Below are 25,406 nucleotides of genomic sequence, written 5' to 3'. Positions count from 1 at the left end.
GCACAAAGGAGGAGAATCTGGGTTAAAAACATCATTTCTAAGACAAAATAACAGAGCGTGACCATCATTCTCAGCAAAGCATCTCTGTGAGGACGTGCTGGCCAAGCAGAAGCGATGGCATGACAACATGGGGCTGGGCTGTTACCCAGAAGCCACACTCACTCCAGATGAAGGACAGGAAAGGCAGGAGCCAGGAGTCATACTCATAGGAAGTGTGGTCACCAACCAGGAAATCAAGGGAGCTGACCACGGTGCCCTGGGTGCGCAGCGTGCTGCCCCACAGAAACTGCTACCACACCATCTCTCACCTGCATCACCTCCCCCTTACCCTCAGTTTCTTTATAGACCTGGTTTGGGTCCCCAGTGCCTGGGTCACCACAGAGCCTCCTCTCATCCTGGACACTGCGGATGGATTAACCTCCTTAACAATGGGTAGTTCCAGTGACATTACTACTCCCCTGCACAGAAATCTTCAATAGCTCCCTACAGCCAGTGACAGCACGTACAGTCTCCTTCCTCTGACATCTGAGGCCTGGGTCTTCTCAACAATACACCTTTCCAACTCCGTCAACTCCTCCTCCTGTTTCTGAGCTCTAGGCAATCTGAACTCCTTATTTTTCAAGCGCGCCCAGCAGTTATCACCTTTCTTCTTCTGCTCATGTTGCTCCCTCTTTCTGGAACATACACCCCTCCTCTCCCTCTGCATGATATCTTAGAATGTAATACTGTTAAGAGCACATGTTTGAAGTCAGGAAGATCCAGATTCAAACCCTGGCAATCTAAGTACTAGTTCTGTGATGTTGAGAAAGTTAATTAACTTTTCTGAACCCAGGTTTCCTCACTCGCAATTTGGAGCTGAATAAAGTTCCCCCAATAAGAAGAGAAGGTGAGAATCTATGTAGAGCAACAAGCACAGCTGCTGCCATGGGGAAGGGTATTCAAAGAAGCAGCTATTATTTTTAATATCCTTCCTCTGTTCATTCTTCTGGATGCCCTGCAGAGCAAACGGTCCTGCTGCTGAGCCCTGTATCACACTGCCTCCCCACTGCACTTTCCTACATTATACTCCTTATATCTGCATTAACTCCTCTGGTCCTTAAAGGCAGGGACCAAGGCCTGTCTGCTTCCGTATGTCCTCCAGTACTGAGCACAGCTCATGTAGGACTCTATAAATGCTTACTAAATCAAATTATTTTAATTCCCCAGCAGACAAGTACCTTAGCTATGGTGATTTTTCTAGCTGTTCACTTGATTATACTGAGGAAGAAGAGTAGGTAGGATTTGGGGCAAAGAAAATGATTATCATCATCCTAATATCCAAAACATTTCCCTTACTCAAAACCTATTGCTTCAAAGAACACAAAACAGCAGGTTGATTTAAGAACCTGCTAGAATGGAAATATGTTTAGCTCTGGGTCCATTAGCATGGGTTTGGGGAATCACTTTGATTTGCAGAAAATACTTAATGGCATTAAAAATAATGAGTGGAAAGACTAGCTCCTTACGGTCAGCTTGCAGAAGTACAACATGATGCAGGGTCAAGGCCATTCTTTGAGAGTCAATGGTGCTCAGGATCTTGGCAGCTGCAGTCCCAAGCAAAGGCTTCCCATTGTACAGGGTGTAGTAAGTCAGCTCCGCTGGGTCCTTGGGTCCCGGCACCCGCTGCATCTTCACCATCTTTCAGAAGAAGAAGAGGCCATGTTTAGAGCATATGGCATCGACCCTGCAACCACCTGGCTATTCGTAAGCTCTCTCCTGACTGCCCAAGACTTTCATGGCTAAGGGGACCCCTACGAACATTTAGACATCTACCTTCGTGTACCTCCCTATCACCAACACCTCAAAAAGCCCTGCTATCACTGGAAGGGGAGGCAGGGAAGAGAAAAATGAACATGTGAACATCTGGAAAGACATTTGAGACTGCAGAAGAAAATGCTTAAATGGTGATGTCTTACAGTCTCCAGAGAACTCTGGCCTCATTTGAAAATAGGCCTTCACATTAATTCAGGGCATGTTAGGTTATTCTCAAACAAGATTTTTAATTTCATATTCCTGCAATTGCCAGAGAGGAAAAAAATGAACTTACATGTCTGCAATTCAAAAGATCTCTGATAAAAGCAGCACTTGGAGACTCAAAGTTCTTTTTCTAAAATAACCTTGGTTGCTTTTCCTTACTGTCAAAGTTATACATATTCACTACAGAAAATCTGAAAATTCATAGAAGCATAAAGAAATGAAATAAAAACAATCTGTAGTCCTTCCACCACAAGCTAATTACTATTACCATTTTGGAGTACTGCTTCTGTTCTTTTTTTTATTTTACACCAACTTTTTATTTATTATTTTACAAAATTTTTGTCATCTCTATATCTAATATCATATATTGCCATTTTAAACTTGTATCCTTAAAGGGCGGTATATATAACAAAAACATAAATATTAATTTCTACATAGCACTCCAGCACACACCTCATAAACTTATTTAGCAAATCTTTTATTGTTAAACATTTAATTTGTTACTCACTTTTCAGTGTTATACCTAACAATTGATAATCATTATAATACATAAAAAATAAATTTTAATATCTACATAATACCCAACTATATGCATGTCTCATAAACTTTAACCCTTCATTTTTTAACATTATCAACTTTTCACTATTATAATTAAAAATTGATAAGCATTATGACATAGGATAGTATAGTATAGCATAGCATTTTCTAAAATGTATATTATAGTTACAAGTTTCATAGAACAGTAAGAGATATATAAAAATACTTACAGCAGCATTTTTCATAATAGCAAAAAACTCAATATTCCAAAGGCACTAACAGTAGAATGGATGAATGAGTTATAGTATAGTCACCTGATGAAATATTATAAAGTAGCGTAAGTGAACAATGGCTGTTTGTATCAACATGGGTGAATACAAAAGCCTGATACTGAGCAAAGGAAATAAATCACAGAAAATTCAAAAACAGGCAAAACCAAATGATGTGTTGTTTAGCGATATGCACATGGATGGTTAAAATCTATACAGAAAATACAGGCATGATTTAATACAAAACTCAGACACACACTAAACTCTGAGAGAAAGGAAGAGAGTATGTAGAATCAGAGAAGAAACATAAAAGGCTTTTGGGGTAAGGTAAGAACAATATTCTTACCCTTTGGGTTGTGGGTTCTTTTTATTAGTGTTTTTTAAATTCTACATATTTTTACACTCATTTGTATGAATGTTATATATAACAATTACACTTAGACATTACTACAATGCTATAAAAAACAGGTTTTATAAAAAAAAATCCAGTCAGACACTTCAAAAGGAAGATATCTGAACAGCCAATAAGCATATAAAAAAATGTTCAAAGAGGAAATCAAATTAAAACCATGAGATACCACTATTGCCCACCAGAAGGGCTGACAATACCAAGTGTTAACGAGGATATGGAGTAATTAGAACTCCACATTTTGTCGGTGGGTGTGTAAAATGGTATATTTTGGAAAAAAGTCTGGCACTATCTTATAGAACTAACATACACCAACCCTATGAACCAGCAGTTTCATTCCTACATACCCAAGAGAAATGAAAGCATATCGCCATAGAAAGACTAGGAGAAGAATGTTCATAGCAATTTTGTTTATAATAGCTAAAAACTGGAAAAAGCCCAAATGTCCATCAACAAAAGAGTAGATAAACAAGCTAGTATATTCAAAAAGGAAATATTACTCAGCAATAAAAAGGAATAAACTACTGAATATCACAAGATGGATGAATCTAAGGAACACTACATTGACTCAAAAAAAAAGGTTTATACAAAAGAGAGTATACCATAGGATTCCATTTTACTAAGTTCTAGAACAGTCTAAACTGATCCATGTTATGAAAATGATATGGTAACATGGTACACTGTTAACTGCAGAACCTAGGTGCTGAGTAGATGGATGTTTATGATACAGTTTTTTCCATTTTCCTGGGGTTTGAAAAAGTTCATAATAAAATCTTAGGGAAATGTAAACATTACTAAAAACAAGGGTCTTACTGGCATTTAACTTAGAAACCAGTATGTTGAACAATATTAAGGATATTTCTTTACTGCAGTCCCTTTTAAAGTCTTTGGTATGCCCATATGCCTTGGGAATCTTCAAGAGCAGGCTACAGGATGCAGCCTTGCCCAAACTGATTTGGCCAGAGAGCCCCGTTGCTTCAGGGCACCTTATAGGACCATTTTCTGGACACTGAGAACCACTGCTCTTACCCTTTAATCTTTGTGTTTACCTCTATCTCCTCAAAATGAATTTCTAGGAGTTAAGTTTGTGACTATCTAAAAGGTCTTTATCTAAATTCTCACTTGCCCTCCAGAAGGTCACACCCATTTACTGTGTTTGAAAGTGCCCATTTCACTACATCCACATCAATACTGGGTAGTACCATTTTACTAATCTTTTATAGGTGAAACTGGCATCTTGTGGTACTTAAAACTTACATTAGTGTGATGACAAATAGAGTTAAACATTTTAAAATGTTCACTGGTCATATGTATGTCTTTTTTGGACATACATTTTCAAATTTATCCACTAGAGAATTATCTGTAAGTTCTAGACATCTAAATCTCCATATGCATGACAGAGTTTCATCTTTTAAAATTATCTGAGCCCAGAAGAAAGGATTCTGGGTGGAAGGATGATGTAAGCTATGAAGAGTGAATTTTATTTGGGAAACTTTGGCATGTTATTCTTGTCCCTTGTGGGAGAGGAGGTGGGGAGAGTTAGTACAACTAAGTAGAAGGTGAATGAGAATTCACATATCTAATAACTTCACTCAGTTTCAATTTAATAGCAAACTTTTCTTATGAAGATTTCTCCAAGGGTCATGAGTTACAGCCCCTGTAAATTAGGGATTTGCAGAAATGAACCCCTACTCACTTCACTCAAGACATTCCAGGCAGCTGCTGGGGCCGAGAGCACTGGGCACTCAGCAGGAACAAGGGAAGAATATCTCACTGGGCTCTTTTAGACACAGAGAAAGTGTTAGGACTCTCAGGCTTAAAAATAACACTAGGATTATAGGGTGGCTCTTTCTCCCACTTCAGTTGAGGCAAATCCCACTGTGTGAGTCCCAGTGACTTCCTTCTCTTATTTGGAGAAGTGCGAATTGTAAGGCTCACATGGACCCCGCAGAGGGCAAACCACAAACCTGGCAGATGAAATTAACCATCACTTTATCTGGTTGTCACTGACCAAAGACTTTTAGAACCAAAACAGCAGCCAACTTGGCCAACTGTGACTGGAGACCTGGAGTCTCCCTCAGGGCATGTTGTTGACTCAGGCAGGGAAGCACATTCCAGAAAATGGGTTGTTTGTACTTTCCAGATTGCCTGGGAACATGACCTGCAGACAGACTGTGGTAATGTCTATAATTTCCTTTAAAATGGTTCCTCATAAACTGTGCTACCATGCATGTATGTTTGGGTTAGGTTGCACTCTAGATGTGGCCAATTACCAGTTGGGAAAGCACACCCTCTGGCCAGTTGGCTAGCTTCCATTAGGCAGCCCATACTCTATAAGGCAGTTACAAGGAGCGCTTCAGAATTTGACACCTTGCTCTACATAGCTTTGTTAATTAGCATGACAAATGTTAGAAATGGGTTCTTATTTGGTGGAGTTGGTGGTATTAAGATGTGTGGATTGCCTAGAATATGCTGTAGACACTCCCACTCTTGCGTAGTGAGTTAAAGAATCTAGAGAGGCTTACAGCGTCTACCTTGGGGATGGCTATCATTTCTGCTGGGTTCCTTCTGAAGCCATCTCTGAGAAAAGTTGAGTGCTTGTGGTTGATTGTGGAGGTGTAAGAAAATGATACGAGGGGGAGAACAGGGGTGAGAAGAGAGCTAACAAGAGGTGCCTTATTGAGCCAGTTCACGCATACATTTTAGAATCATCCTAGCCAAGAAGCAAGAGAGCTGTGGTATTTATACTCCCACCACTGGTTAATTCCTAGGTACTCCGGGCCAGCCATGGTGCCAATAAAGTGGATTTTGGCATGTCAAGAGCAGCCCTTCAATAACGATTCAGAGGAGGCTGTTGAAGTCCACTAGCATTCACTGAAATGGTAAGGAGATCCGGGTAGCAGACCAGTAGTGTCTCTACAGCTCCCTAGTCTAAGTCCTTACATGGTTGTATGTACATTATAAACTTGGAGGGCTCTGTTTTTTGAAACTGACTAAATAAGGATAACAGAATCCTGCACCTAGAATATTAAATTGGATGTGTCTGCTGTTCACAGTAGTGAGGACAGCGGCCTGAAGCCCTGAGAGTTGGGACTTTGTCCAGCCTACAGAACAGGTTGGAGAGTAGTCTGTGCCTGCTTACTAATAACTTTAATGACTATGTGCACATGTGCAGAATTTGTTCCAAGACCTCCTTTCCTTACAATCTAGTGGTTAGACAGTCAGAGGAGTAACTAACTCACTCTCTTTCATGATTTTGATGGTTAGGACCACCAACTCCCCAAACCCAAGAACCATGTTATTACACGATTTAGTCAGTTTGCAGTGTAGGTGCTCCACTGCACGCAGTGTGATTTTCCTAGTCCAGCACTCTTACTAGATGACCCCAGCAGCTTTGTGCACACCCACCTGCACGGTGTAGCTTCCCAGGGTGGTGGCCCGTTTAAAGCGCCGGCCTTGTTGCTGAGACATCATGAACAGCTGGGCCAGACGCTGTTCCATGACCCGGGCGAAGCTCTGGTTGTGCAGGCCCACCAGCGAATTGTCCACGCCCTGCAGCACTGTGGATGCAGAAGGCAGACAGGCTGCTCAGAGGACAGACTCTCCACGGACTCAGAAACCACGACCACCACCAGCCCTGCACCGGCCTCTAAGGGCCACGGCCCTGACCTCACATGAGGCTTGGCCATCCTTACCTCATTTTGCCCTTACAACAGTCCATCACAACAGGAATCACGATCTACATGTTAGATAATGGAAAGGGTAAGTGACTTGTCTAAGGTCACACAGCTAGTAACCAGCAACATCAGGGCTCAAACCCATGCCTGTGTGATTTCAAAATGTGGGCTCTCCCCTCTATAAGCTGTGGCATATCTAATGCTGCTGTAGTAAATGCGAATGTTATGTAAGGTGGCATGTGTATAAGAATACAGCATAGCTGCCTGTGTGACCAGTTGGGTTTTCTGCTGGTTCTCACTCAGAAGCCCTGACTCAGGGCTACCCTTACTTATTTTTTCCTTCTCAGCAGCTTTGCTCAGGAATCTGAGCTCAGCCCCCTAAGCCTGAATGAACTACCCTGTTGAGTGTCTTCATTCTTCCCTTCTCTGTGGGGTCCTTTGAGACCCATCCCTAAAGCTGCCTGGGTCCTCTCTGTCTTACTTGAGAGCAGAGCAGCCCAACAGAAAGAGTGGGCTCACTCTCAGTGCACGCACTTGCCAGTTGTGGGACTTTAGGTAGATCCCTGGCCCTCTCTGAGTCTAAGTCATCTGTAAAAATGGAATAACAAAGTCTACATCACAGCAAATATATTCCTAATGGGCTGTAAGGTTGAAATGAAACAAGATGTATAAAGCAGCTTAGCACAGTGCCTAGTGCGTGGCAAGTGAATGAAACTCCTCTCTTCCCAGTTCTCCTCCGCTGCTGTTCTTCATCTACACCCAGGAGTCTCCGGAATCAATTCATAAGGCATTACTGGTGGAACTCCAGGCAATGGTGGGTACATGAAGAAGGATTTTCATGAACACTGGGCCATCCTAGGACTATTATAGTCACTTTCTATGGGGCAACTGCCTTTTGCTGTCCACCCCCTAAAGTCCAATCCTTCCTTCAAGTCCCTTGGGAAGCACACTTCACCCCAAACACACAAACACTACCTTCAAACAGTCATCCTTGAAATAAAAAATGCTAAGAACAATTCTCTTGTGGGCTGGGAATGTAATACAAGTTTTTTCATTTAATAGAGTTTGTTCTACCACAGTCCAGCCAAGGGCCATCTGCTGGGATATGGAAATAGCTTGGATGCAAAGCACATGTTGTTGTCACGACCGCATTTTATATAAGGCCAGAACAAGTGACTGATGACAGCGAGATACAGAGAATGATGTTTAAACTGATCAAGAGAAAAATAGGCCCTTGTGAGGAACTCTCAGCTCGTTGGTCAGCAGAATTCCTACAAAGATAAAACAGTCCTGTGCTGTTTCCACTGTGGCAGGCCCTGGAATCCCTCCTGACACAGCGGTCAGGTTGAGAAGGGCAGGCCTACCCACCACGTCCCTGGTCTCAGACAGGAGAGCCCGGGTTCTTGCTGGCTCAGCGATGCCCCGCTAGTAAAATTACAGAACCAGCGGCTGAAGGATTACTTTTAAGTTGGCCTCTACTGGCCACTGGACCAGGGTGAGAGAGGGGACAGAGGATAGTCAAGGGGAACCATCATGGGTACTTCATGGGACCCCATTAATGATTTAAGGGCAAACTTCAAAGAAAGGGATAGTCTAAGCCTCCAGGTAATGAAAGATTTCCAGACATAGCAGTGATGGTTGCACAACATTGTGAATGTAATTAATATTGCTGAATTGTACACTGCAGAATAGTTAAAATGGTAAACTGCATGTTATGTGTATTTTAGCAGTTTTAAAAACTGGGGGAAAAAACCCTCTGGGGAAGTTCAGGAGGCCGTGGGAACCTCCCACAGTTACGTGGACACTTCCCACATGCCTCCTTGCTCTGTTTGCAAAGAGAATGGGTCCTTCTTAGGAGGTAGCTGGAGAAGAGCTGGGGCTGGGAGCCAGGGGCCAGGTTTGCATCCCTTACAAGTAAGGTTGGGTAGGCCACTTAGCTCCTCTGGGCCCCCTGTTCCTCATCTGAAAACATGGGGCTCATAATCTACTCCCAGTTGTATTGTGAAGAACAGACACTTTATTTAACAACTGTTTCGAGCACAGTGCTATAAGCACTTGAGAGGATGCCCACATGTGGGAGCTGTTATTGTTGTTCCAATGGGCCTCCTGCTTTTCTAGACACATCCTCACCAGAGGAAGACATAACAGGGGAAATATAGAACAGTGGCCCAGGATTGGGGCTCCCTTCCTTTCCCCTGAGAAGCGTAGCAGGCCTCAGGATCCTGGCCTTCTCTTTCCACCTGGAAGGGAGTGGAAAGGGGTGTGCGTCCACATTTCCCACAGAGACCAAAAAGCAGCAGGGGAGCCTGGCATGGGTACCCAGGGAGCCCGCAGCCCCCCAGCACATTGGTTAGGGTCCTGGCCGTGCACCCTTAGCCGCCACTGACTCAGCTTAGAAGAGGCAGGCAAGTCCTCAGCTGTGTTCAAAGGAGCTTCATCCAGTGGCTGTTAGACTACTGGTCTTCTCTTCCTTCTTTATTTACAGTTGTGCTGCACCTTAACATTCCAACAAACTAGGCTAGCCTGACTTCACTTCCTGTATGCAGGTAAATTGTTTTGTGCTTGAATTCCAAACATTCAGAGCCACAAGAACCCGAAGGCTCAGTTTACATCTGGTCATTCTAAAGGTGAGAGCATGGTATCCACAGGTATGCAGGACTTGCTCAAGACCCACTAGGTTAGTACCTAAGCCAGCTGAGGCCAAAAGAAATCCCAGATTGCTGGTCAGGATATTTGGCTCTGGTGGGTGAAATAAGGACAGACGAATAAACCTAAGATGGGCTCCCACCTCTGTCAGGCAGCAACATGAAATCTGTACACCTCTATCCCAACCCAGACTGCAGGATCCACGGACAGCAGGGCAGCCCCAGGTTCTCTGTAGAGGGACTGCGTGAGTCACCCTAAGCCACTGACCTTCCACTGAAGAGGGACCACACTCAGGGAGGGGAGAAGTGTATAGTAAGCAAAAACATATCTAATGAAAGTTTAGTGGGAAAACAGATGAAAACATGTCAGGCTTTGATACTACAAACTACAGAAAACCAAGTTGTTCCAAATCCTCTGGGCTGTTAGCAATGAGCAACAGCCAGAGCACCTGTGATGGATGCCTGGAAGTAAAGGGCAGAGCAGTTACTCAGGGGCTGTGGGCTTCAGCAGGATGAACAAAGCTATCTTCATCTCTCAGTTCCCAGCCCCTCCTGTAAATGAGGGGGAAAGGCCAGCGGTGGCTGCTCATGGGTTTAGAACGTGGCCATGAGCCAGAGGGAGGAAAGGAAGGCCACCCTGAGTGGCTGTGGCCCCCAGGCACTGACTGACCCTCCTAGCCCCAAACACAGCGACAGAGGCAACCCTCTGCTCTGCTTCTCATCAGCGGTAAGTGCAATAGCCAATGTGGCTGACATGGGCAAGTGGGCAGGGGCCTGCACTGCAGAGGAATCCCGCCAACGAGACCATGTGTGAGGGGCTTTATTTAGGCAATGTCACTAAAACAGAAGCAGAGCAAGACACAGGCCCACAAGGAAAGGAGAAGCAGGGAGCTGTCAAGGATGGCTTGCGTTTAAGAGTGGATGTGTTACCATTTAATGTAAACCTGAAAGTTAACAGAAGTGGGGAAACATTATGTTAAAAGCAGCATTTCTGGTGGAGGGAGCATGATTTTGTTAATGTTATATAACCTGCTGGCTTCAAAAATGTGCGGCTGGGCACTATTTACAATAGCCAAGAAATGGAAGCAACCTAAGTGTCCATCAGTGGACAAATGGATAAAGAAGATGTGGTACATATACACAATGGAATACTATTCAGCAATGAGAAGAAAACAAATCCTACCATTTGCAACAACATGGATGGAGCTAGAGGCTATTATGCTCAGTGAAATAAGCCAGGTGGAGAAAGACAAGTACCAAATGATTTCACTCATCTGTGGAGTATAAGAACAAAGGAAAAACTGAAGGTACAAAACAGCAGCAGAATCACAGAACCCAAGGAGGGACTAACAGTTACCAAAGGAAAAGGGACTGCGGAGGGTGGGTGGGAAAGGAGGGAGAAGGGGGGGAAGAAGAAAGGGGGCCTTACAATTAGCATGTATAATGTGGGGGGGGCACGGGGAGGGCTGTGCAACACAGAGAAGACAAGTAGTGATTTTACAGCATCTCACTACACTGATGGACAGTGACTAATGGGGTATGTGTGGGGGACTTGGTGAAGGGAGAAGTCTAGTAAACATAATGTCCCTCAAAAAAAAAATGTGCTGCTGGGTTAGCATTATCTTGGCTAAAACTCTTGGGCAAAAACTCTGGTGGGTCTTTCTCCTTTCCTTCTTAAAACACGTTTCTTTAGGTTGCTTTCTTAGAGGGTGTAAAATAATGCCTGCATATCATGGCTACGCACAGAAGAAAGAAATGCCATTTACTGAAATTTAGGAGTGATCTTGAGCAGGTGTTATCAAACAAGGCTGAGTACTCCTTTGCTAGCATTCCAAGTAGCTTGTGTGGGACAGCATGTGAGCAAGGACATAGGGAAGGTGAGAGGCACGTCTCAGAAAGGCCCAGACACATCGACTTGCAGCGTCTTCCTCCCTTCTTGTCATGGGCTGAACTGTGCCTCCCAAACCCATATGTTACAGTTCTAAACCCCAGGACCTCAAACGTGATTGTATTTGGACATAGGGCCTTAAAAAGGTGACTAAGGTAAAATGAGATGGTCTAGGGGGGCCCTAATCCAATCTGACTGGGGTCCCTACAAGAAGAGGAGATCAGGACACAGACGCACACAGAGGGGAGACCTTGTGAGGACACAAGGAAAGACGGCCACCCACATGCCCCGGAGAGAGGCCTCAGGAGAAACCACCACTGCCGATAACTTGATACTGGGCTTCCAGCCTCTAGAATTGTGAGAACATAAATTCCTGTTGGTGAAGCCCCCAGGTCTGTGGTACTTCACTGTGGTAGCCCCAGCAAATGAATACCTTCCCTCTCCTGCCCCTCCCTTTTATGGCTGGGCTGGGTCACATTCCTCCTACAAACAATTTTCTTTTCTCTTTGCTCCCAATCCTTGCTTCTCTGATTTTCAGAGATACTGTCTGGTTTGAAAAACACAAACAAGAACATTTTTTTGCTGTTTCATAAAGCTCAGCTGGGAAATGTCAAGGGAAAAAAAAAGAAAATGCCAGCAAGACACCTTTCTACTTCCATCTGCCCTCCCTGTCAGGACACGCCTGGGCTCCTCCTAGGATTAGAGCAGGTGTGGGACTCATGCCAGGGGAGAGACAGAAGTGCAGGCTGGGCATTCCTGTCACCAGGGTTTTGCAGGACTGTGCAGAAGGGCTGCCATCTTCACACAGGTCAACAACCACTCACATGGACAGGCCCTAGACGGTCACAGGTTAATGCTGTACCTTCACATTGTTCCACTTTCTGCAAAGGGGAGGTTTTGATGGGACTTTACAGATTGCTGTTTTGAATCGGGTATCTAATATTCATGCTCCGTGGGATGTCTTTTATTAGTTTTCTGTACCCACTCCTGTGTGGAAGTCACTTCCTGACTTTATAAGACAGGACCAAAGAAAAAATAGTCAATCCTATTACTGAATGGTATATACTTTTTGTGTTTATTTTATTTTTATTTTTTAAATTTTTTTATCACACAGTTTTTAAAAATCAAGCCAATCTGACAGGGTGAAAGGGAAGATAAAATAAGAGTTTACCTGTAATTACCCAATAGTCTCTGGTTGTTTCTGATATATCAAGGTTGGGATATTCCAGTGCTAAAACAAACAAGAAACCAAGTTACTTTCATAAGTTTTAAATGCAAAAACTGTTACGGGAAATGGAAGTGGGTGACAAAATATCCAGCAGCTAAGTCCTGTTTTTCTTGGGAACTCTAGGACATACAGACAAAACTGTCTTGTTGTTCAGAACACTAAAATACTCAGTAAAGGACTAACTTTCAGATACAGTTTTTGAGGGTTTGTGAATTTCTGTTCTTTCAGCACAGGAACACATCCTGAAAAAGCTTTGGTTTGTTTATTTTCCACCAAAACCTTCTTGAGTAAAACATGTTCACTATTAAGACCCTACAGTTTGAAACCGTCTTAACTATAGCTTTTGCTTTAAAAATTATCCACCCACCACTAACATTTTTAGGAATGATTATCTCTTGAATGATTTTTTTCTAATTCAGGGACTAAGTTTAGTGGCCAAATGCTTGTAAGCAATGGTCCTATTTTTTTCCAGGTGTGGTGACCACCAGAGCTAACACAGCTGACCCTTCAGCAACATGGGTTTGAACTGTGCAGGTCTACTTATACATGGACTTTTTTCAGTAAATACATTGGAATTTTTTTGTAGACTTGCGACAATTTGAAAAACTGCAGACAAACTACAGAGCCTACAGAGCCTGAAATACTGAAAAAATTAAGAGAAAGTTAGATATGCCATGAATACATAAAATATATGTAGATACTGGTCTATTTTATCATTTACTACCATAAAATCAACAGTAGGCTATTAGTAGTTAAGTTTTTGGGGAGTCAAAAGTTATATGTATGTGGATTGTGGACTGTGCAGGAGGGTCAGGTCTCCTAATCCCCACATTGTTTGCAGGGTTAACTATACATGCAAAGAGTTTAGCATGTGCCTGGCACACAGTATGTGCTCAATAAATCTTAGGTGTTGTTATTATTAGAATTTCAAGATGAAGTAAAATAAATTCTTTACATACTCATGTGACATAATGCCATTTTATGACATCATCTTTTCCATAAAATCCAGAAGCATTTTTCCTTACTACATGGCAATCCACAAAAGCTTGCCCTTACACACACATTTAAAAAGAATTCTGAGTACCTACTATATGCAGAGTACATTCACACACATCTTATGTATTTATAATATCAGAAGCAAACACAGAGGGAAAAAGAAACAATTTTGCTAATATGTGCCCCGCAAAACTTGCCCAGTCACCTTGAGAAATGTGCCAACAATTAAACTTAAGAGCACAAATCTTTATTTCCTTTGGCTATCAAGGAAGTTTGGGTACAATATGTAGGCTGCATTGTCTTCAAAGTCTATGCCTGCTGCATGGCAATGAGGATTATATAACTGAAGCATTAGAGGAAGAGGAGGTCACAGACTATGGGGACTTCATCAAGTGAAGTCACGATGCTGTCTGCAAAAAAGGTGCACCACAGTATCTACAGACAGGGCAGGGCCTAAAGGCTCGGGAACATTTACTGGTGGCAGAAATGAGGGGAACCATACAACCCAGATTGCCGCGAGGCCAGATGCCCTGCCAGGAAGTTACTGCAAGCTCAGAAGGCAGACTGCGTGAATTTGGACCCCAGGGTCTGTGTCTCACTGGCTATGTGACAGCAGCCATCTTATTTGATCTCTTGGAGCTTCAGTGTTCTTCTCTGTAAAATAGGGGCAATTTTGCACCTACTCAATAGGGTAGTTGTGAGGATTAAATGAAGTAAAGAGATATGTGAAGGTTAAAGGCACCTAGCAAGAGCTTTTTTTCAAGGTGTCATAAACTTGTCATCAGTTCAATGCCTATTTATCACATATTTCAGTTTTCTATGGTAAGAGTTCACATGCAGCCCAGCACAACAGATGTTTGCTAAATGGAGCATGGCTCCCAGGGAAAATGGCCAGGTCCCTGCGTAATGTGGTCATACTCACGTTCAGCAATGGTGAGCGGCGGGTAGGTGAGGTAGAACCCCACCAGCTCAGCCGAGAGCTGGCGGAGGAGGCTGCTGGCCACTGTACCATTGAGGAAAGAGCTCCGATTGCCCACCACATACACCAAGATGACTGTCTGCGAGGCGTTGGACGTGCTGATGATCTGAGTCGACACAGGAGGAAAAGGGAAGGAGACAGGCCAAGTAAGATGAGGGTCTGTTTCATGGAGGCCATGGGAGAAGTTTAAGCAGCAGTCAAGGGCAGGAATGAAAGGGAGGTGGGAAACAGCAAGGAAGAGACAGGAATAACAGTTAACATCGTTTACTGATCACTGGCCAAGTGCCAGTCATTGTGCTAAGGGCTCATTATCTCATTTAATCCTCACCATACCCCTGGGGAGGTGTATCCAGTTATGACTCCATTTTTACAGAGGAGGAAACTGAGGCCCAAAATGATCAAGGGACCTGCACTTGACCACACAGCCAATAAATAACAGAGCCAGGATTCAAACCCAGGCAAGCCTGGCTTTAGGTCTCAACCAGGTGTGTGTATCTTTTCTAAGGGTTAAATTATCTCAGGCTACTTCATGGTTCTGAAAATACAAAATAGCGCATCGGAATGTTAAAGTTAAGGAGGACTTAAATACCCACAGAAAACCTGAGTCAAACTTTTGGGGAATTTTAAAGTTGAAAGGAAGGGAACTTACATAGTCGATCATGTCTTCAGTAACTGACAAGTGACTGAACCAGATTACAAAGGAATTAAGAAATATAAAATAGCTTCTTTAGAGAGCAATTACATTCCTTGTAGTCTATTAATTCAATATAGAATATGTAAATATTACTATGAGATGGTGTGGTTTTTTTCCTTGCACTTTGTCTAAGTTAGCTTTTTAGTCCCCAGAAAATGAGATTTTCTGAGTCAGTGTATGGACAAAAATATCCCACAGATGAGATTTGAAAAACAGATGCAGTAAAAGTCATTCAACTGGACCAGTCTTCACTGGCTTCTGTGCAGGATGTCTGCCCACTCCCCTCCAACTCACTTGTCGCCACCCTGCCTCGTCCTGCTGAGCATCCTCAGAGGCAGAGCCTTGTGGACCATCCCCATGGGCTCCTCTGCCTTCTGGCTTCAGCTTAAAGGGGCTCAGGAGCATATGGGTGAGAGGCAGGACAGGGAGATCAGAATACCAGGGTCTGGGACTCCATCCCTGTGGGGACACAGCTCCTGTTGGGCAGCTCTGGTCTCTGGTTTCCCATACTGCTCCCTCCCCCCACCCCATCAGTTTCCAACCTGTACAGCCTTGGGCACCGCCCTGTCCCTGTAGTTTCCCTGGAGCCTGCCAACACTTCTGCAAAAGGCCCCTTTTACTGGACTTTCCTCACATTACCTTTATCTGAGTATGCCCTCTTTCCTACAGGGAGCTGACTGATACCTGGTCTTTCCCAGACTTTTATTATCCCTGCAACTTTCCTTTTCAACTTTATTTCTAAGAAGACTGTGAAGAATAGCTTCTTCAGGTTATTTCCCACTTCTTCCTGTACGGGGAAGTTCCTTTTTAATTCTCTAACACAGAGCCTATAGCCCCATGATTAATGATATACTGTGTCAATATAACTGGCCAACTCTTACTCTCCTCTCTGGAAATATTTTTGGAATGTGGTCGGAACAACAGGTATTCACAGCTCTTTCCCAGGGTATCAAAAAGAAAGGCACTTATTTCTGAAGAATTCAAAAGGCCTCACTGTACTTCCACCTAAAAAAGAAAATTATCAAAATAACTTTTCAACCTTTATCTCTATTGTGAACATTCTATTTTTTGCTTTTGAATAAAACTAAATCTCACTGGATCCCAAAGGAGCCTATACAGCTTGCAATATGGATCCCTCTACATACGCTATACTAGATCAAATAAGTTATACTTTTTCTTAAAATTGTGGCAAAATACACATAAATTTACCATTTTAACCATTTTAAGTGTAGAATTCAGGGTATTAAATACATCCACACTGTGGTGCAGCCATCATCGCCATCCATCTCCAGAATACTTTCGTTATCTCAAACTGAAACCCTGTAGCCATTTAAAAACAGCTCCCTGTTTCTTCATCTCCCTAGCCTCTGGCAATCATGATTCTACTTTCTGTTTAATTTAACAAAACTAATGTTGTAAGTGGTATTTGTCCTTTTGTGACTGATTTCACCTAGCCTAACATCTTCAAGATTCATCCATGCATATAGATTAATGGAACAGAATAGAGAGTCCAGAAATAAATCCATGGATATATGGTCAATTAATATATGACAAAGGAGACAAGAATATAAAATGGGGAAAAGACAGTCTCTTCAATAGATGGTATTGGGAAAACTGGACAGCTACATGCAAGAGAGTGAAACTGGATTACTCCCTAATATCATATGCAAAAGTAAACTCAAAATGAATTAAAAACCTAAATATAAGACATGAAATCATAAAACTCTTAGAAGAAAACATAGGCAAAAATCTTTTGAACATAAGCATGAGTATATTTTTCTGGACACGTCTCCCTGGGCAAGAGAAACAAAAGCAAAAATACACAAGTAAGACTACAGCAAACTAAAAAGCTTCTGTACAACAAAGGAGACCATCAACAAAACAAAAAGGCAGCCTACAGTAGGGGACAATGTATTCATAAATGATATATCTGATAAGGGGTTAACATCCAACAGACTCAACATCAAAAAAACAAATAACCCAATTAAAAAATAGGCAGAGGAACTGAATAGCATTTTTTCAAAGAAGACATACAAATGGCCAACAGGCACATGAGAAGATACTACACATCATTAATCATCAGGGAAATGCAAATCAAACCACAATGAGACATCACCTGACCCCAGTGAGAATGGCCACTATCCAAAAGACAAAAAATAACAAGTGTTGGCCAGGATGTGGAGAAAAGGGACCTCTTCTGCACTTTTGGTGGGAATGTTAATTGGTGCAGCCACTGTGGAAAGCAGTATGGAGGTTCCTCGAAAAACTAAAAATAGAAATACCATACAACCCAGTAATTCTACTCCTAGGAATTTACCCAAGGAAAACAAAATCTCTGATTCAAAAAGATACATTCATCCTTGTTTATTGCCATATCATTCACAACAGCCAAGAAAAGGAAGCAACAAAGTGTCCAGCAATAGATGAATGGATAAAGAAGATGTGGCACATACACACAATAGAATATTATTTAGCCATAAAAAAGAAAGAAATCCTGCCATTTGTGACAAGATGGAGGGACCCAGTATTATGCTAGGTGAAATAAGCCTGGTGGAGAAAAACAAATACTATATGATTTCACTTATATTTGGAATGCAAAAAAAAAAAAAAAGGAACAAAACAGCAACAAACTCATAGATACTGTGGCATGTAACCATAAGTGTACACTATGGTACCGTTTTACCATGGGGAGGGATTGGGGTGAGTGGGTGAAATAGGTAAAGGAGATAATGAGGTACAAAATCTCAATCATAATATAAATTAGTCATAGGTATGAAAGTATAGCATAGAGAAATATAGTTAATAGTTCTGTAACATCTTTCTTTGTTGACTGATACTAACTACACTAGTTGGGGTGAGCATTTAATGCAGATAACTGTTAAATCACTATGCTATATACTTGAAATTAATGCAATATTATATATCAACTGTATTTCAACTAAATATATAAAGATATAAAAGGTTCATCCATGCTGTAGCATGTGTCAGAATTTCCCTCCTTTATAAGAATGAATAATATTCCACTGTATGTATTTACCTCATTTATTTATCCATTCATCTGTGGATGGACACTTGGGCTGCTTCCACCTTTTGACTGCTGTGAATAACACTGTTTTAAACATGGGTGTATGAGTATCTGTTCAAGTTCCTGCTTTCACTTCTCTTAGATATATACTCAAAAGTAGAATTGCTAGATCATACGGTAATTCTATATTTAATTTTTCGAGGAATCATGATACTGTTTTCCACAGCAGCTGTACCATTTGATATGCCCACTAGCGGTGCACCAGCGTTCCAGTTTCTCCACATCCTTACCAACACTTGTTATTTTCTGTTTTAATCACAGCCATCCTAATAGGTGTGAAGTGACATCTCATGGTTTTAATTTGTACTTCCTTAATGATTAGTCATGTAGAGTATCTTTGCATGTGCTTACTGGCCACGTGTTTTCTTTGGGGAGATGTTTATTTAAATCCTTTCCCCATTTCTTAATTGGGTTGTTTGTTTTTTTGTTGTTGTTGAATTGTAAGTAGTAGTTTTGAATTTTTTAGGTATTAACCCTTTATCAGATAGATGATTTGCAAATATTTTCTCACATTTTTTAGGCGACCTTTGGATTGTGTAGATTGTGTTCTTTTATCTACAGAAGTTTTTAATTTTGATGAAGTCCAGTGTATCTATTTTGTCTTTAGTTGCCTGTGCTTCTGTTGTATATCCAACATATCACTACTAAATTCAATGTAATGAAGCTTTTCTCCTCTATTTTATTCTAAGAGTCCTATAGCTTTAGTTCTTACATTTACGTCTTTGATCCATTTTGAGTAAATTTTTGTAGGTGGTGCTGGGTAAAGAACCAAATCATTCTTTTGCTTGTGGATATCCAGTCTTCTCAGTACCACTGGTTGAAGAGACTGTCCTTTACCCCATTAAATGGTCTTGGCACCCTTGTCAAAAGTCATTGACCATATATATGGAAAGGTTTATTTTTGGACTTTCTACTCTGCTCCATTGGTCTTTATGTCTGTCTTTATGCCACTACAACACTGTTTTGATTACTATAGTTTTGTAGTAAGCTTTAAATTCAGGAAGTGTGAGACTTCTAGCTTTGCTGTGTTTCAAGATTGTTGTGGCTAATCAGGGTCTCTTGAGATTCCATGTGAATTTTAGGATGGATTTTTCTATTTCTGAAAAAAATGTCATGGTATTTTTATAGGGATTTCATGAAATCTGTTGTTGATTGCTCTTGGTAGTACTGACATCTTAACAATGTTAAGTCTACAGATCATCAGCACAGAATGTCTTTCTATTTATTTGTGGTTCTGTTTAATATACTCATTTTTTTTATAGCTAAGAAAAGTGTGACCATTTTGGGTGACTGCTTAACACTAGCTTCATAAAGAAGAGATACACAGATCTGAGTCCAAGGTCATATCACTATTCCCTGAAAGTCATACCTCATCCCAAAATAGAAGCAGCCCCTGCAAGGGGCACTTTCCAATCACCCCTTTACTCTGAGACACTTATAGCTTCTTATCTCTTCCCACTTGCTTAGACCTATGAGACTGCAGGAATGGAAAGCTGTTTTTTTTGCCTACCCAGCATTCATTCTCCGTCATTCTATGATAATTTTCCTGGGGAAACACCTCTCCTCTTCTATTGGCTCATTTGCTTTGGGTGGGGCTGCCCCACCCAAGTGCTAGAACTGAGTATCTGAGACAGGCCTAATCAACTAAGACATTTCATCTCCTTGGCCCCAGTTACTCATGCAGAAATGGGCACAGGATCCAAGTGGGTTCAATGAGAGCTAATCCCAGGATTTTTACTGGAATGACCCAAAAAAAAGCACTTTGTTTCCATGAGACTGTGAGCAATAAGGATGCGGCAAGCCTGGAGTTGCCAGGGCCTCAGGGTAATGTCAGCCCAGAGGAAGGCAAGCTAAGAGATGGAGAGAGGACTTCATAAGGAAATCCTGTAAGCACCTGCCTCCAGCTCTGCCTGAAGTAAGTAAGCTGTGAACCTTTCAGTCACATGAGACAAGCACTTCTTTACTTAAGAAACGTTTGTGTGCTTGGATTCTGTCACTTGCAACCAAAAGTCTTACTTGAGTCTACTGTAATCTAGCCCCTAATACCAATGCTATACAAGGAAAGAAAGAGAAAAAAGTCACTTTTCCAATGACTTTCTAAACAAATTAATTAAATATTTACATGGTCTTATTCCATAGAAAATCCAAGGTACCCCAGAAATTATATTTAATACAATAAAATGTTATTAATTACAAAACCAGGTCCTGGAAAAATAAGACCCAATAAAAGACACCCCCAGAAGAATGGTTAGCATGTAGCTATCTATGCATGATATAGGGGCTTAGCGGTTACAAAATCTAGGCAACAAGTTTGGTTCTGGGCTTCCTGTTAGCCAAGGCAAAAAGCAAAGCAGGGTTAATAAAACAATTCAGCCAACTATCCATTCATTTCAAGAGCTGTTGAAATGTTTAGGATCATCTAAAATCTATTTAGATGCAATTTTCAAATTGTCAGTTGTAGTCTTTTCCAAGGAATGTTTATTACTTGCCTTACAAAGTTTTACTCATGGCCCATGACTATCATACAGCATAAGAGAGGCTTCTTAAGGCCAAAAGCAACTTATTTATCTTGGTGTCCCTGCCAGTGCCTGATAAAAAGAAGCAGGCACTCAGTAAGTCTGTGCTTCCTGAGCACAATTACAGTGTGCTCTGCTGCAAGCTCTACCTAGACTCATGCACCTGTGAGGATCACAAATCCAACCAGAAAGGAAAAGATCTCCCACAAGGGAGTCACATCCTTACATAAATTTTATGTTTGTGACATGTTTTTAGATCTTAGTCTAATATGAGCCAGATCATAATAAGATACATCCATATACACTTGAAATGAATCAAAGAAAGGAAAGCTGCTCATTCAAATTAAATTGCATATTTTCTACATCATATTGGCTTTGCTGATAATTCACTTAAGGTAAATGTCAATTTCAAAGCCACTGGGTTTAATTGCAAAGGCTTTAGTTTAATAAAATCAGTGACATTGCAGTATAGTTAATTAGAGATATTTGGCAGTATAATTAATTAGAGATATTTGGGGGGGCTGGATGAATATCATTAAGACAGATCTGTCTTTAGTGGAATGTTATCTATACAATCACAAAAAATTGATCTGAGCAAGACTTGGTGGCATGTCTACTGTAAATCTAGGAAGCTTAACTATAGTATACCAGGAGTGGGATTTTCCTGGGAAAGAATTCACGTTTGCCAAAAGTTTCATAGCATTGCATAGTGGATAAAACTATGGGCTTTGACCCAAGTCCTTGTTTCATTCTTTATCAACTGTGTGACCTTCTGGAAGTTTCTTAATGTCTCTCAGTTCCCTCTTTTGTGAAATGGTAATAATACCTCAGAAGGATGTCTTGACTATTATGTATCAAATCATCTGTTAAATACTTAGCACAGTCCTGGCACACAGGACTAAATGAAATGTGTAAGCCCTAAATGAAATATGTGTGTGTGTGTGTGTGTGTGTGTGTGTGTGTGTGTGTGTGTGTATGTATAAGAGAGAGAGAGAGAGGGAGTGTGTGTGTGTGTTTAGGATTGTTCATGTGGATGTCTGAAAAATAATGCAAATCCTAGAATAGGCAGATCTTGGTGAGCCAGCTACTATTTAGAATTGGTTTATTTTGTAGTAGACATTTGTAATATCTTATATAGTATATTCAGTTCAATTTTTTAAAATAGCAACTGGATTGGGAAGGGCTGAGGAAGCTTCTCATTGAAAAATTAAAATAAAATCCCAAAACATTTGGAAAGCTTATGCTGGCAGCCTAGGAACACAAACATTGCACACTTTATGTACCTTGCAAATGAATAAACTTGCTATGATTTCCTTAAAAAAAATCCCAAAACATAGCAGATACATAGTGACACTGCATCCCTCCTGTTACAGCCATACCTCAGACATCCTCCCCAGTATCAGAATTGACTTGACTCAGTGGTCCCAGAGTGGCACCTTCTCCAGTCTACATCAAATGTGTGAAGTACAAAGTTACATTTATACTAGGCAACTTGAAAATAGGGGACCAAATCATTTGTCCACCTACAAAACAAATGGACCCACAGAACACAGTGTTTATTTCCACAATACTTTATAAAGTTCTTCTTGGTGTTTCTTAGAATTCACATAATGGTTGACCTCTGTCAACTGTAATGAAGCACCCTCGCCTTACCTGAATTGTCAGGTTGCTTTTGGTATTCAAGACTTTCCTCTCAGCATCCTGGAAGGCCTTCTGCAGCCTCTGTTCCATTGTCTGAGCAAACTTGCAGGACTGTATGTTGTCGGATGGGCTCACGAACTGCAGCACTAGAATGAGAGCAATAAATCAGTGCTCACCAAAGTTCTGTGCCTCAGTTTCATGGACTTAACAGCAGACATGATATAAAACAGAATGATTTTACTTCAGAAAAATTAGGCAAATAAGGACAGACAAGGTTTTTAGATCTTGTTTTAGAAGTGGCTCTTAAAATGATTTACAATGTAAAAGGAAAGTGTGATTGAACCTGAGACTCTCTCCAATGCAAAGGATTTATGTAGACAAGTTTACACAGACATTTAGCGAACATCTGCTCCAAGACTGACAAAAAATAACCTGAGAGATAATAACTTCTATTTCTTTGGAGGGAAAAAAATCAATTGACCTGCATTACTAAGTTGATTGAGTCCTTCAATTTCAATAGTTTGTCCACTCTTGTGATTTACACACCACAAAATTAGAGTTACCAGGGAAGTTAAAAGAAAGATTACAAGACCTGAGCTCAGAGATGCTGATCCAGTGGCATCTGGACACATTGCTCCAGAGCATAGATTTTATGGATGCCCACCTCTTATCAGTATCCACTGGTAATACTGAAAACAAGTAAAAATACAGTACTTGGTGCTTATCAAGGACTGATTGTATTAATTAAGAAAGAAGGCTCCTCTAAAGAAATATTTCTAATAAATGCAGGATTGGTAAAGTTTAGGCTGATATGCAGAGAACTTGGACATTTGATTAGCAGGGCCCTTTAAGGAAGGTACACAGGGACTTTAAGAGATGACAGAGCAGCTAGCAGTGGAGTTTTTAAACAGGCATCCTCTTGGTTACCCCCACCCCCATCTGATCCCAGAACAGATAAGAATCCTTTCCTTCTGAGCTACTCGCCTGTTTTCAGCTGGAAGTAGCCTGCAGGCTGGGGAGTCCATTGGGAAGCAAGTATTGCCACAGACTGCAAGTTTGGGGTATGTTGCTTCAGATCTGCAGTGACATTGCTGACCCCATAAACACCCAGCATTTCAATCACCACAGACGGCAAGTACACCAGCCTCCCTTTGGTAGCATAATAACCAACTGTGACATTATGAGCATGTTCCAGAATGTCCACCTACAAAACAAATGGACCCACAGAATGCAGTGTTTATTTCCACAATACTTTATAAACTTCTTCTTGGTGTTTCTTAGAATCAAAGTATTACATAGCACATAGCAAAAAATATAATTTATATCAGACGTACATGGAATAGAACTAAATCTGTGTTGTTGATTCCTTCAGTGCCTCATTAAAATCCCGTGAGTACCAATCACCACCTAAGAACCCAGACAGGAGATGGCAGGCAAAAGAGATTTCCAGGGGATAGAATGCTGGGGAAAACAGCTTTATTATATTTCTTATCATTTATGAAAATTAAAAGGCAGAAATGACAGATTAAGTGGGGGCACCTCCAGGACAGGGGTCAGGTAGTCAGCGAGGTGATTTCCTTTCTCTGGAAGCTAAGACAAGAAATATTTAGGCTTAACCCCATTCTTGACTCATAAGTTGGTTCAAGACCAAGGCAGGAATGGGCCATGGAGAGTTTCTCTTACAGTTATCCTAGGGGACACTGTTGATCTGAGCTCTTTCTGACCCCTTTGAAAGATTTTGAGGCTTTAGATTTTATTCCTATTTTGTTTTGCAGTCACATTAACAGTTCACAGTGTTTTAACACCTGCTTCCCCCTCATTCTTGTATCTCCATTAGTGGCGCCATGTGTATTTTCCAAAGAAACCAAGACGACTGATTTTCCAACAGGCTGGGTGTGCCTTTGGGCCTTCCACACTGTGTGCTCCCCACAACTCTGTCACCTGAAAGTGATGTTCAAGGTGACTTTAAGTGGAACAAGAGATACTTCTAGATGGAACATGAACACAGCATTCACAACACCAAATCACTCAGTGAAAAAGTCACTCCCATTCCAATCCTAAGTATCTCAAGGAGCAAGTCTCAGTTTGAGGATTATTTACTTGTAATACCTCTATAATCCTTGATAATCATATTTTTAAACAAACAAAGAGACAGGCTTAGCCTCAGAGCCCTCTGCAAGAAACAATGTCTAACTTGAATTTAACAAGCTGTTTCCATTATTCTCTTCTTCATGGTTACCTTTTATTTGTGGCAAATGATCTTGATTTCCATTTAGGGAAAGTCCTTTCAAAAGATATGAATTTAAGACTTTAAAAATTAGCTGATGTATAAAAAAAACCTAACACTAATTGTCACAGTGTTCTGTGATGATATGGTGAAAAGGCAAAAACTAGGAAGGTAGTTTGCAAATTACTTAAGTTTAGTGAAAACTATATTAGACAACCAAGTGGAAACATTCACATGTTTGACTTTGAAATAAAGCTTCTAGTGCAGATAGAAACCACAGATGCTTCTCCTGGAATGCACATCTTTCTCTTTTTTTCTCAGAATTGTATGAAAGAGATTAATAATGACCAACAAACTGTACCAGGCCTCATTCCTTGTCCTTAGGGTGGTTGAGCTGAAAGCAGCAATAGAACCAAGCATTCAAGGAAGAAGCCAGAGCAACATTTTCAAGTGGTGGAAAGGCTTGTATATCAACTGCCAGTCACATTTACTGCTTTCAAACTTGGAATCAAACCAAAGGAGTATAAAGTAAGGCTTCCATCACTTGAATTTGCCATCAAAATCAGCTAGCAGTTGTTAAATAGTACTTGGCATTAAAG

General features: G+C 41.2%; 1 protein-coding gene across 5 annotated transcripts in view; it reads right to left on the bottom strand.

Moving 5' to 3' along the window:
- KIAA1549L (KIAA1549 like) overlaps nucleotides 1–25,406 on the bottom strand; it is a 265,523-nt gene that overhangs the window by 86,030 nt on the left and 154,087 nt on the right. For all 5 annotated transcript variants that reach the window (XM_037019715.2, XM_037019708.2, XM_073216380.1 and 2 more), the window contains 6 exons: nucleotides 23,565–23,784; nucleotides 22,593–22,726; nucleotides 14,588–14,750; nucleotides 12,613–12,672; nucleotides 6,640–6,791; nucleotides 1,506–1,677 (listed from right to left, as the gene is read on the bottom strand). In XM_037019715.2, the coding sequence (XP_036875610.2) occupies nucleotides 1,506–1,677; nucleotides 6,640–6,791; nucleotides 12,613–12,672; nucleotides 14,588–14,750; nucleotides 22,593–22,726; nucleotides 23,565–23,784 (901 nt within the window). The remainder of the gene's footprint in view (nucleotides 1–1,505; nucleotides 1,678–6,639; nucleotides 6,792–12,612; nucleotides 12,673–14,587; nucleotides 14,751–22,592; nucleotides 22,727–23,564; nucleotides 23,785–25,406) is intronic.

This window comes from Manis javanica, chromosome 11 (genome assembly GCF_040802235.1).
Source record: "Manis javanica isolate MJ-LG chromosome 11, MJ_LKY, whole genome shotgun sequence".
NCBI classification, from domain to species: Eukaryota; Metazoa; Chordata; class Mammalia; order Pholidota; family Manidae; genus Manis; species Manis javanica.
This window is presented reverse-complemented; position numbering and strand designations above follow the sequence as displayed.